At 36.7% G+C, this 13,747-nt stretch overlaps 1 protein-coding gene across 7 annotated transcripts in view; it reads left to right on the forward strand.

Annotated features, from left to right (window-relative positions):
* The window catches only part of GSL8 (glucan synthase-like 8), an 89,737-nt gene that overhangs the window by 58,045 nt on the left and 17,945 nt on the right, over window positions 1-13,747 (forward strand). For 4 of the 7 annotated variants that reach the window (XM_082866300.1, XM_082866299.1, XM_082866301.1 and 1 more), the window contains exons 32-36: window positions 7,523-7,648; window positions 7,723-7,869; window positions 7,960-8,131; window positions 9,157-9,274; window positions 13,403-13,522. In XM_082866300.1, coding sequence (XP_082722426.1) covers window positions 7,523-7,648; window positions 7,723-7,869; window positions 7,960-8,131; window positions 9,157-9,274; window positions 13,403-13,522 — 683 coding nt within the window. The remainder of the gene's footprint in view (window positions 1-7,522; window positions 7,649-7,722; window positions 7,870-7,959; window positions 8,132-9,156; window positions 9,275-13,402; window positions 13,523-13,747) is intronic. The other 3 variants (XM_028260547.2, XM_028260545.2, XM_028260546.2) reach the window with 1 other exon arrangement.

The raw sequence follows: 13,747 nt of genomic DNA on the forward strand, positions 1-13,747 counted from the left end.
GAAACAATTGAGATTTTTTTGGAAATTGGATGCAGTTACTAATTCATGATCTGGCATGTACAAAATGAAAACTTCATTCTCAATTCTATGAGAATTTTTATGAAAACCTTTCATTTGCTTCTTTTCGACGAACGTTTTATTTTCCCAGAGTGTATCCTAATATTTGGCCTAATTCTTCTTCTGATGATTCGATTCAACCTCTGATTAAAAAGATATACCTTGATTATATTTCATCTCTTCAACAAGTTTAGTAATGAGCATAACGGCCTGTCGTTCTATTTCCTTTAGCCAGTATCGAGACTCTAAGAGTCTTTGCGCTTTATCCACCACAGGTGCTTTAGTGTCACTTTCGGGTTGAAAGGCACAAGGGGATCTTGAATCAATTCCTTCTTTGCTAGTAGCTAGTTTAGACGTGGCAAGCGGTTCGAGTCAAGTGCCAATTAAAGAACCAATTGTTGAACTAGAGTAACAAATATGAAGTAAATGACTTGGTCTCTTCGTTCTTGCACTTGCTACTCCTGGCCTCTTCTGAAAAGTGATGTTGACCAAATAAAGTATCCTTTTGTGGTGGTGTGGCAGTTATGGCAGTGGTAGTGTGATGATGCGGAGAGTTTCTAGGGGAGGTTGGAAAATGGTGATTGGAGATTCTCATCGGAAATTCACTAGCGACCAGTGGCTGGAAAACAATTGTCAGAAGCCAGAGATGACCGCCGGTGGTAGGGCCCAACAATGGCTGGCGGTTGTGAAGGTGGAACGCTATGAAGCACGGATACTCGGAAATAGTCCCCATACGCGTATCGGATACGTATCGAATACGGATACGCGCTCGATACGGCGGGATACGTATCAGATACGGGAAATGAAGTATCCAATTTTACTTTTTTTAATTTTTGAATTTCAGATACGGCTAGGATACGCGAGGTTACGGTCAGGATACAGTATGGATACGGCGAGGCAAAAAAATAATTTAAAACACTTAAAAATGGGTCAAATTGTAAACTATGAAAAAAAGATGAAATAAAACACAAAAAAAAGAAAAATAATAAACAACTAAACTCTCTCTTACCTAGGTCGAACAGCAGCCGCAAAGGAGGAGGAGAGGAGTTCGTCGTCGTCTCGAACAGCAGCTCGCCGATCGTCGATCTGGTTCGCGAACAGGAGCTCCACGATCGTTGATCAGGTTCGTCCCTCTCTCTCTCCCTTTCGCTCCCTCTGTCAGCATCTCACTCGATCTCACGAACTCTCTCTCTCTCCCTCTTGCTCTCGCTCGATCTGTCTGGTTGGAGATCTCAATCTCATCTCCCCCCGCCCCCCCCCTCTTGGTCGATCTGTCTCTCCCTCTCCCTTCTCTATGTCTGTTTTGCCTATTTATTTTTATTATTATTATTTTTTAATTTGTTGTATGTATACTCTGCAAATCAAATAAGATATTAAAAAAAAAAAAGAAACTTATATGTATTATTCGGTTTACTTGAATCTGATAAAACAAATAAATAAATAAACTTATTAATAAATAAATAAATAAAATAAGGTAAAAAAACTTATTAATAAATAAATAAATAAACTTATTAAAAATAAAATTTGTCAACTTATAAAATTATAAACTTTGTAAACTTATTAATAAATCAAATAAGGCAAAAAAAACTTATTAATAAATAATTAAATAAACTTATTGATAAATAAATGAACTTCGTAAATTTTTTCCCCCTTAATTTGGGATTGAATTGCATTATGGTTGTTATGGGTGATGCAATATTGTTAAAATTGTTGAAATTTAATTGAATTGATGAATTTTTTGTTATGGGTGATGCATTATGGTTGTTATGGGTGATGCTACATTAATTGAATTTGAAGTTTTATTTTTGTGTATGCTACATTACTAAAAATTGTGAAAAAAATATTTTTTACGAACGTATCCCCGCCGTATCCGTATCCTACTTTTTCGAATTTTGCTGTATCGCCGTATCCGTATCGTATCGTACCCGTATCCCGTATCCGTATCCGTGCTTCCTAGGTGGAAAGTCTCCTGTAGAGGGTTTCCCTCTTTAGAATGATACTAAGTTGGTTATACCTAACTTTGTGTTTTTCTACTTATCTCAAATCCAGGGTAAGGCAAAGGGCGGTGTGTCAAGAGAGTTTGCTAAAAGACTGTCCCCCGGGATCCACCACAGGTTGGGTTTGAGAGCCGTGTGATGGGTGACTAGTTGAATTGTTTATGCGCGCATAGATGCAATTTCCATGACTTGACCATATGTGGAGCTCTCGAATCTAGGGGAGGAGGCTAGTAAAATTTCACTTGGATCATTTTTGTCATATTTGACATTTCTTCTTGATGAAGGAAACTTTTTGACTTCTCCTTATGCAGGAAAAGCTGAGCTCAAATGGTGATTTTAACTTGTCAAGAGACTTGTGGATGCATTATGCATTTACATTTGTATATCCAGACACATATACATCCCTAGAAGTACTTTTGAATTAGCTATGCTTTACAAAATTTAGGGTGATATTTTTTTTTCTTCTTTTCTTTTGATGAATAAGTGTTTTATTACAAGAAAAAAAAAAAGAAAAAAACAGAGAAAGGGATTTTCATTTAGCTCAATACATGCCCGAAGGGACCACCCCCTTTAGAGTGGAAAAACACACCTAGCCTACATAAAATAAACCTCTCACAACCTGAGAGCCTTGGCCAGAAGTATGTTGGTGCTTCATAGATGCAAATGTGTTGAATACTGCCTTGTGAGCCTGAATAATGTATTGGTGCATCATAGATTCAAATGTGTTACCAAATAATTAGAAAAAAAGCACATCAATAGAGAACTCTCTTTTTTTTGGTCTTATCCTAAGTAGCACAAACACAGACACATACATAGACAAGCGACATGACACTGACACTGACACGACACGTCACGGACATGCCGACATGCTGATTTTTTAAAAATGAAGGACATGAAATGTTTTGGACACGTTAAAATTTTATATATTTATAAATTTATTAAGCCATATATGAATAATTTATTCAAAAATATGTAACATTACACTAAATATATTTAAAAAGTTACATATTTTTCATAATTTAAACCTCAATATATCATTCACATAAGAATTACATTCTAAAGAATACAAAAAATTACAAAACATTATAATGCACATGTATTCATCTTTTAAATGTTTCAAAACATATTTAGAGTGTGTAAGTTATGTTTTGAAGCATGCAAAACATTGTTATTATGAAGTGATTTATCACAGAGGAGGACATGTTTGTAGGGTTCAAGAAGTGTTGCCAAAGTGTCCGCGAAGTGCTGGTAAAGTGGCCATAATTTAAATTTGATTTCTTTAATTAAGACATGTTGAAGAAGGGTGAGGCATGCTTCTAGAAGTGTCCGAAGAGTGTCAGTGTCGGACACGACACACTTACTTCCTAGAAGTGTCTGTGCTTCTTAGGTCTTATCTTTGTGACACACGAACAATACATACATGTGTTATATATAAATATACATATCGAGTATTCTTTGTTCTACAAAATCTAGAAATAAGATGGAATGGAAAAAGGATGAGATGCATCTCCAAATAGCTTCACTAGTTTTGTGTTGCTTTAAAGTAAATGGAGTTTGGTGCCTGCCAACTTTTGCCTAGACTTGATGTTTGTGGGTGATTGGTTCTGAATAGGTTGCTACGGAGCCATCTGAGAAGTATGGTAGTTGCTGAGATGACACTTTGGTTGCTGTAGATGGGCTGGGTGAAAGCTGAGCTGGTCCCCGAAGAAACGGGAGCAGTATTGGAGGCCAGGAGTGGATGAACCAGAGTCTCTATATGACCTGTTAAAAATCATGTATTATTGATTTATTGATAAATTTGTTTACAATTCCTATACAATCTATATATAGAAGAAAATGTGGTAGTAGGTGTAGTGGAGGTGGTAGTGGGTTAGGTGAAGTGGATTGTGTGGTGAAGTGGAGTGTGTAGTGGAGTAGGTGAAGGTAAAGATGAGAAATTCTAACAGCCCCCCGCAAACTCAAGGAGGATAGAAACTAACCAACTTGAGTTTGAAGAGAGGAACAAAACAAGAAAATACATAAAAATAAACAAGAAAATACAGAAAAATAAAAAATAAAAAAAGATAGGAGACACTGTATGGTCGTGTCAGACCGTTGGTGAAGACTCTGAAAGGTGGGGGTGTCATAACGTTGTAGAGGACACGGTATGGTGATGTCAGACCGCTGTAGAAGACAGTTTATGGGGTCATGTCGGACCGTTGTAGAAGACAGTTTATGGGGTCATGTCGGACCGTTGTAGAAAAACAGTTTATGGGGTCATGTCGGACCGTTTGTAGAAGACAGTTTATGGGGTCATGTCGGACCGTTGTAGAAGACAGTTTATGGGGTCATGTCGGACCCTTGTAGAAACTAACCGGAATCAATGTCGGGACAGTTTACAGAGTCTTGTCGGACCCTTGTAGAAACTAACCGGAATCTATGTCGGGACAGTTTACAGAGTCTTGTCGGACCCATAAAGGAGCTAACCGGAATCAATGTCGGGACAGTTTACAGAGTCTTGTCGGACCCATAAAAAATCGCATCCTCAAAAGGTGCGCTCAATTTTTTAAAAAGGCGTGCCATCAAAAGGCGTGCCCAATCCATAAAAAGGCGTGCCATCAAAAGGCGTGCCGGACATGATGGCGAGGCACGTGGGCGCCTTGGCTTGCGTGCCCGTTTGTCGGCTGGGGGCAAGTGGCGCGCGATGCGCGGATCGGCCTTGGCTATTTAAACCAAGACGAAGGCTGAGGCTGAGGCATACCATTCTGAAACCTCTGAAACCAACCTGCTCTGAAAAACTCTGCCTCTTCGGAGAGAGAAACTGTGGAACACTTTGTAGCCCAGAAAAATGGCTTCGTCTTCCCGCGAGCTGCTCACCCTCTTTCCCGACCTCAACGAGTCAACAGGAGAGAGAACTGGTGCGGTGGCACTGGAACCTCAACCAAGTGCCCCGGAGTTTGCTCCGTTGAATTTTCCGATGCGGTCGGTGGAGCAAAAAATGGCGGTGCTGTCAGATGTGGAGGCCAATCAGTATACTCTGAAGGCATGTGTGGAAAGTATGACGGCGGTCACAAATTTGTCGAACCGGCTGCAGAGTAGGACAAATGAGGTGCAGCATGTAAACTCCCAGCTGGCTCTGCTTCAACGCATGTATAAGGATGCGCGAGCAGAGATAAGCATGCTAAGGGCAGAAAACAAGGAGCTGAAGCGGAAGGCCACCGTGATGTTCCGATTTGGAGGGCCGCCATATGCGGCAGTGGAGGAGTATGGGGGAGTGATCATGCCCAGTGGAGTGGGAAACACGGAGGCAACACCGTCAAGGGCCGGCCAGGACGGAGGCAAGAAGAAGAGACCGGCGGCAGAGTAGAGAAGAAAAAATCGTGCCTGTGGAGAGGGTTGTTTTTTTGTTTTTGTTTTTGTTTTTTTTTTTTTTTTTTTTGCTGTAAAATGCTGATCGGGGTTGAGCCCCGGTAGAAATAAAATGAGTGTATTGTGCAAATGCGAATCTCTTTGAAACTATATGCTGGTGTGGATCAAAACCGTGGGCCAAAAAGTTGGACGGTGTAAAAAAAAAAATATTATCGTTTTTTTTTTATTTTTTTTTTATTTTTAATATAATATAATAAAAAGATATATATATATATATATAGATATATATATATAAAATAATGAAAGTTGGCTGGCACAGCTTTATATATATATATATATATAAAATAAAGAAAGCATAGATTATATATATATACTATTGGTGGCTGCGATGCTTTGGACAAAATTCGAGTTGGAGTTGGGGCACAGAGTGAGTGGACAAAAAAAAAAATAATATATGTGAGTGGGGCACAGATTATATATATATTTATAGAGAAAAAGGTTTGGGCATGTGAGTGGGGCATAGATTATATATATATATATATATATATAAAATGGTTTGGGCGGTGGATGGGAAGATAATGATGTCTCGCATGCATGTGGCCATGGGCTGGATCCTTGGATGTCTCGCATCTACTTGGTCCTCCAGATAATGTGCAGCTCATACATTATTGTAGAGGCTCCCACAGCCAATTTGCTTGGATGGGGTACGTTATTGTAGAGGCTCCAGAACTGTTCGACGGTAGAGAAAGTGTAGATGGGGCGAATGGAACTGCCCCAAGTGGCTTGCTTGGACTTGGCGGAGGGATTGTTGAACCAGAACGTCCACGAGTGTTCCAGTGGGTGTTGTTGTTCTTCATCGACTACGGCCTTGCCGGACTTCGACTCCGACACGATCTCTCCTTCCCCCGCTTCTTCGCCATCGTCGTTGTTCTGAACAGCAGTGAAGGTGTCAGTGGCACCGTACACTTCACTCAAGAAGGAGATGGTCCAACTACAGTTACCGGAAGCGTCTCTGGGCTTAAACCTGGACTTCATGGTTTCCACGTCCATGGCCATGGTGATTTGACTAGCAAATTTCAGTGGCTCTAAAATTAGGGAAGAACGGTACCTAATGAATTGAAGATGTAGCAGATCACGGCTGGGTGTCTGGATCAGACTGCTCAGGTTGATTTATCGGGTATGCAGAACAGAGAGAACAGCGGTGGGCTAGGAGGACTTGATTGGCAAGGTGAGCGTAGAAAATAAACGGACTAGGTTGAGATCCGGCGGACGGCTTAAGGTGAGGTTGCCGCCCGCCGGTGAAACGAAAATATTAGGTTCTAAACCTGCTCTGATACCATGTTAAAAATCATGTATTATTGATTTATTGATAAATTTGTTTACAATTCCTATACAATCTATATATAGAAGAAAATGTGGTAGTAGGTGTAGTGGAGGTGGTAGTGGGTTAGGTGAAGTGGATTGTGTGGTGAAGTGGAGTGTGTAGTGGAGTAGGTGAAGGTAAAGATGAGAAATTCTAACATGACCACATGGAGACTATGGAGGATGAAAATCTATGTATATCGATGGGTCAGGTGATGGAGGCCAACTTACCCTGGCGTGTGTGAGGCACATGCCCAAGCTGGTACAAATGCCAGGTGACTCTCCCTAAATGGCCTGACATCCTGTTAGTGGAGACGTGTTGGTGGGTTGTTGTGGCACTGATATCCTCTTATGTGCTTGGAGGTTGCAAGAGTAGTAGAGGCATGTTCCTTAGGTGTGGGAAGCTACAGGGCATGCCACTTGTCTTTGTCTTGGTTTGGTGATGTCTCTAAGACCAGTGTCTAGGTGCAAGACCCTCAAGGAGGTTGGGATGAAGCACCTTGACAAACTCTCAACTCTAGCAAGCCGCAAGATTGGTTCTTGTAAATTTCCTTCTTAACTAATGAGGAGTCCTATTGCATTGCATTGCTTTTTTATATTTTTATTTTAATGTTCTCTTGTATGCTATCTCACAGTTTGTAATTTTATTTATTTTGTACCTTTTAGATTCCTATTGCATTGCTTTTTTTTTTTTTTCACTTGTTTGCTATCTCAGTTCATGTCATTGCAAATAATTTTATTTATTTTGTATTTTTTAGATGAATGGGATAACTTTTTGGAACGGATTGGTCGAAGAGATAGTGGGGATGCAGAACTTCAAGAAACTGCTTCCTTGGAGCTTCGGTTTTGGGCATCGTATCGAGGCCAGACTTTAGCTAGGACAGGTTAGATTCAGTTGATGCTTGTTCATATTACTCCCTGAATCTTGTGTGAAAACTTTGTTTATTTTCAATTTCAGCATCCTTTGGAAAGTTTACACGACATAGATATTTACTTCATATCCTAATAGTGTCCATTATCATGGTTGGAATTACAGTACGTGGCATGATGTACTATAGAAGGGCATTAATGTTACAGAGTTTCCTGGAAAGAAGATCTCCGGGAGGTATTTTGTTTTGTGAATTCTTATCAGTCCGAAGTACTATTTGAAGCAAAGGCATAGATATTCTTTCTCATCTATTTCTTGTATCAACAGAGGATGATTTTTCTCAAGCAAAAGCCCTAACATCACAAGGTTTTCAGTCTTCCTTTGAAGCACGGGCACAAGCTGACTTAAAGTTCACTTATGTTATTTCTTGCCAAATTTATGGGCAACAAAAACAGCGCAAAGCTCCAGAGGCGGCTGATATTGCTCTTTTGTTGCAAAGGTACTTTTCAATATTAAGTAGGTGTTTGGCATGCACTAAAAAAGTGCACTTTTTTTGCATACATACACTTATTTGGGTCACATCAATCAACATCTATTAACATCTCCTCTTTACTTTTCTACAATTTTTTTTATAAAAAGTCAAAAAGTGCACTTATTTTGAATATTCCATACCAAACTTTTAATCTTATATGAACTTACTAGTTTCTTTTTTACCTCGAGGCCTTTGTGTTCACAGACTATAACAGAATTCTTGGTGTGAATTAAAATAGTCTTATATTTGATCTTGTAGCTCAAAGGTTTTCAACACTGAAGTGTTAGGGGGAATGTGATGTCAATGTCATGCGCTCAGGCTCCTCATCTGAAGTGCCCGTCTTGAATATTCTAGTACAGGAAAAATGAATTCTTTTTGCATATAATTCTAGAAACAATATATATATACACAATTCAACAAGCCTTTGTGTCAGTTATTTTGGGTCTGCTACTTGCATTTATTTCCTCCAGCTGACTATTAGAAATGAATAAATCAAATTTAATTAAAAAAATATAGCATTATAAGAAATGAATTACAATCTGGCATGAATTCACAATTGATGCGCACAAAAAAAATTGAGAATTAAGGAAGCACTACTGAAACTGGGAAATCAGATGGCAAAGGAGCATGCAAGGGAACTGAAAAGAAATTGGTTGTCATGGATCCTGGAGGTGAAGGAAATCTTTTTGTTTACTAAGTGAGGCTTGGAGCTGAAATAACTAATAATCATGGAGGTGGTTTTAGGTTGCTGCCATCCCAGTGGAGCCCTCTCCTTATTGAGTGATCCTCAGCACACGTAGGTATATAGGAATGGAGTGGAGATGTCAGGATTCAGGACTAAAGCGTTTCCTGGTTTTCAGAAACATCACTGTAAATTCCTGCAAAAGGACGGGCCCTTGTGTGATCTTTGTTAATAGCTGATTACTTCTTGGAAGCGCTTCACTTTAGAGCCAGTGGTTAAAGCTTTTTAATTGTTTGTTATTTGTTGTTAGGAATGAGGCACTTCGTGTTGCTTTCATACATGTGGAGGAGAGTGGTGCAGCTGATGGAACGGTTTTAAAGGAATTCTATTCAAAGCTTGTTAAAGCTGATGTACATGGGAAAGATCAGGTATGCAACATTGTTCCACATAGTTTTTGTTTTCCTGTCTATATGAATCAGATCATTTACTTGCATCATCTTCACAAAAACCTACAAACCCCACTATCCTGCACAATGTTCCACATAGTTTTTGTTTCACTGTGTATATGAATTAGATCTTTTACTTATGAATTTTCTATTCTTTTATCCTTTCTTTCCTTTTCCTCTTTCTTTCCCTTTAGTATTATTTGTTGGGAAAAATAGGTGATTTCCCAGAAGTGTAAATCAATCAAAGGAAATAAAAATATGCGGAAAAAGTATCAAACAATTACAAAGAATTTTAAGTGGTTCCTCAATGTGTGGTACATCCACGAGACCGTAGTCCAATTTCACTATCACCAAAGTGTTTACAAGGGATTACAACCGAGACATTAAAGTCTCACAACCACTTTGAGGTGAATTCCAACTAAACACAATAGTAAGAGGAAAAACCTCACCAAACAAATTGACTGAACAAAGACTTCAAAACAGGTTACAGTGAAGTTGTCTGTCCTTCAAGGCAACAACAGAAGCAGCAAGAGCACCGTCGAAGCTACTGATTTCAGCTGTAGATGGAGCTAGGCCTGTGAATGGATCAGATTCAGATCGGATCTGTCAAAATCTGAATCCGATCCGAACCTGTTTATCCCATATCCAGTTATAGATCACCCGAATCCGAATCCGATAATTTCGGATGTCCAATTCGATAATCAGATCCGATCCTTCTATTTATTTATTGAGCTGCAATTATATAATTTGATTTTTTTTTTTAGTCATTTTTTGATAAATCCTCTTTCTAAGTATTTTATTCCATCTAACCCATATTTTTTTTGAGTATTCCATTAAGTCATGTTTAATATAATATAACCAAATCTTTTCTAATTTTTTGCACATGTTTCTATTTTGATACTAAGACATAACAATAGTCTCTCATTTTATGGAGAAAATCTCTCCCTCATTCTAAAGAGAAAATCTTTCCCTTATTCCATGGAGAAAATCTCTCCTTTATTCTAAGGAGAAAACCTCTCCCGCATTCCATGGAGAAAATTTCAAATTTTGAATTTTGAATTTTGAACCTTTTTATAATTTGAAAATTTTAAAAATAACGCAACAAAAAATTTGAATGAAAATCAAAATACAATGTGAATGTTCACAATAAATAACAAACATACAACTAACTTTTGAAAAAACAAAATACATACTGAAGTACAATGTGAATGTTTACAATAAATAATAAACATACAACTAATCTTCAAAAAAATAAAATTCATACCAAAATATAATGTGAATGTTCACAATTTATAATTAACACACAATGAGCCTTAAAAAAAATAATTTATACCAATGTAAACATTTGCATTGCAACGTGAAAACATAAAAACAAAATTGAAAAAAGTAAAAATCGACTATTTCAATTGTTCAATGGTAACAAAAATGATTGTTCAATTAATAAGCATAGTAACAAAAAACAACAAACATACAATTAACTTTCGAAAAAACAAAACTTATACCAAAATACAATGTGAATGTTCACAATTTACAATTAATATACAACTAGTTTTTTTTTTTTATAAAAAAAACTCATACTAATGTAAACATTCACACTGTAACGTGAAAACATAAAATAAAATTGAAAAAAGTGTGAATAGACTATTTCGATTGTTCAATGGTAACAAAAATGATTGTTCAACTAACAAGTATAGTTTAAAAAAACAAAAAAACAAAATACAATTAACTTGTGAAAAAACTTCAAAAAAAAAAAAAAAAAAAAGATCATATCAAAATACAATGTGAATGTTCGCAATTTACAATTAACATGCAATTAACTTTAGAAAAACTAAATTCATACCAATGTGAACATTAACACTGCAACATGAAACAAAATTGAAAAAAAAAAAAAAAAAACTATTTCAATTGTTTTATGGTAACAAAAAATGATTGTTCAAACAACAAGTGTAGTAACAAATAACCAATAATATGTGAACATTCGCATCTTGCAAAATATATAATTATGCCCATATCTATATTTTAACATTTATTTCTTAGACTTTCAAACAATATGAAATTTGAACATTCACACTGATTGACAAAAAAATAGAAATAATGGGAGTAGTATAATTAGAAATCCAAAAACTCAATCACTCTAAAAACAAAAAAAAAATCACCCACATCCTCATCTTCATCATCATCATCATTATCATTATCATTAACAATCTATGCAATTTCACTATTCCACCAATCCAAATCAAACCAAACCCACCTTTGAAGAATATGTTTGTAACAAAATTGACTGGATATAAACAAAGTTTCAACTTACAACAATGGACAAACATAGAGTTTCGAACACAGAACAAAAATGGACGAACACAGAATTTCGAACACAATGGAGGAACACGAAGTTTCACCGCAACAATGGAGGAAAATATTATTTAACTACCATGTGTAAACTAGAGTTCTAAACTTTACCAAATAGAGAGTTTCGAAATCCTAGCACAATGAAACAATACGACAAATGTGAATGAAATTGATTAAAAAAAAAAATGTGAATAATGGTAACTACTAAGATAGAAGTAGCAACAAAAAAGAAATGTGTATATCATTTTTCTATGTAATACATATCAACAATAGACATAAGGGTATAATAGTCTAACAAACAATATAAATCAGGAAAAAAGGACCTCATGGAATAAAAGTATAAATACATGGAACTAACTAGGTTATAATTTTCCTTGGTGGACTTATTGGGTTAGAACACCTCTAAATGAGATTTATCAATAAAAAACCCCCCTTTTTTTTTTTTTTCATTTGTGTTTTCTTCATTCAAATTGAGAGTAATCAGATTATCAGATCGGGTCGGATTTTCGGATTGCCGTTTCGGATTTTTATGTAAATGTATTAGTACTTTTTGGGTTGGATTCGGGTCGGATTCGGATTAAATCCAATCCATTGACTGCCCTGGATGCAGCACATCAAAGAGGCCTTCGAAGCTTTAATGTGGACTGCTAATGATGGAGCAAAATTAGAGCCACCAAGTCTGGGACCAACAAAGCGCAAGTGAAGCACTTAAAAGTTAATTAGAGTATATCCCTGAAGCACTTGATACAGAGAGTGAATATGTGTCCATTAGACTACCAATGCACTCTAAAGTGCTCCCACCAAGTTTCCACCAATGAGAAAATAAGGATACCAAAAGGTCTTTTAGTGCTCGTTAGGCAATGACTTTTTTAGTTGGTTTTTTGATTTTTTTGACTTTTTTAGCCTAGGACTTTTTTGGTCGTTTGGTATTCTTTTTTGGCTTTTTGGCTTTGGAATGGCAAATATTTTTTTGTCTTTTTGTGATTTTTGACCTTTTTTTTTTTTGTCCTTCTGTGATTTTTTAGCCCCAACTCAAAAACGAAACAACACCTTAATAAATTAGCTGCCAACTTGATTAATTACTCCATTGGGTCTCCAAAGATCATATTGCAACTAACACCGAACTTAATTGAATATCACTTCAATAAATAAATTGGGTCTCACACTCCACTAAAGAGGTACACCCAACATTATTCACTTGCCATTGGTGTTTTTGTTTGATATGGTTTTCTTAAGATGACAACAAAGAAGATAGTGGGTTTTTTTCTTCGAAGGGCATCAAGTAATTGTTAAGTGAAGAACGCTAGCCTATTATTTGTCCAAATCTAGTGATTGGCAATTTTTTTTTGTTGTGAAATTATATGAATGCAGATAGGAAGCAGGTTTACTTCACTTAGGCAGGTGTACATTTGTTGGACACGTGGTGGGGCACCTTTTAATTTTCTTGAATATTTTATTTTATTTTTTCCTGTACACCACAGACAATGCTGAGGACACTATGGTGGCCATGACAGGGATCAAAATTTAAAATTATTTTGATGATGGGTTAAATTGTAAAAATGAAAAGCTAATACTTTTAGAACATAAAGGAAAATAAACCCTCACATCTGTTAAATTGTACCACTAGATCGATTGTTGTACTTTATTGTATTTTAGTTTTCAAGATGTCAATTTGTATGCTATATATTGGTATTAATCTTTTCAAATTTGGGCTTTGCGATCATCAATTTGGTGTTTATATGTTCCTCATTCATCCATATGCAGGAAATATATTCCATTAAACTTCCTGGAGATCCAAAACTTGGAGAAGGGAAGCCTGAGAACCAAAATCATGCTATAGTCTTTACTCGTGGAGAAGCTGTTCAAACCATTGACATGAATCAGGTGACTCATTTATTTTTTGTGTGTAATAATGTCTCACATAGGCTTTTAGTTGTCAGATCTGTGCTTTTATGTATGTGATTCTTTAAGAAGTGGCAATCACCTTGGTGGACAAGAATAAGTTTTGCAACCTTTTTACATGTTAAAGGTTATGGCTTTTGTAGGTAAAAATGTGGGAGTAAGAGGGATATTATTCTATACTTTCCTTGCTCTTACTTGTACTATATA

Source organism: Camellia sinensis, chromosome 4 (genome assembly GCF_055761805.1).
Source record: "Camellia sinensis isolate YWXY chromosome 4, ASM5576180v1, whole genome shotgun sequence".
NCBI classification, from domain to species: domain Eukaryota; kingdom Viridiplantae; phylum Streptophyta; class Magnoliopsida; order Ericales; family Theaceae; genus Camellia; species Camellia sinensis.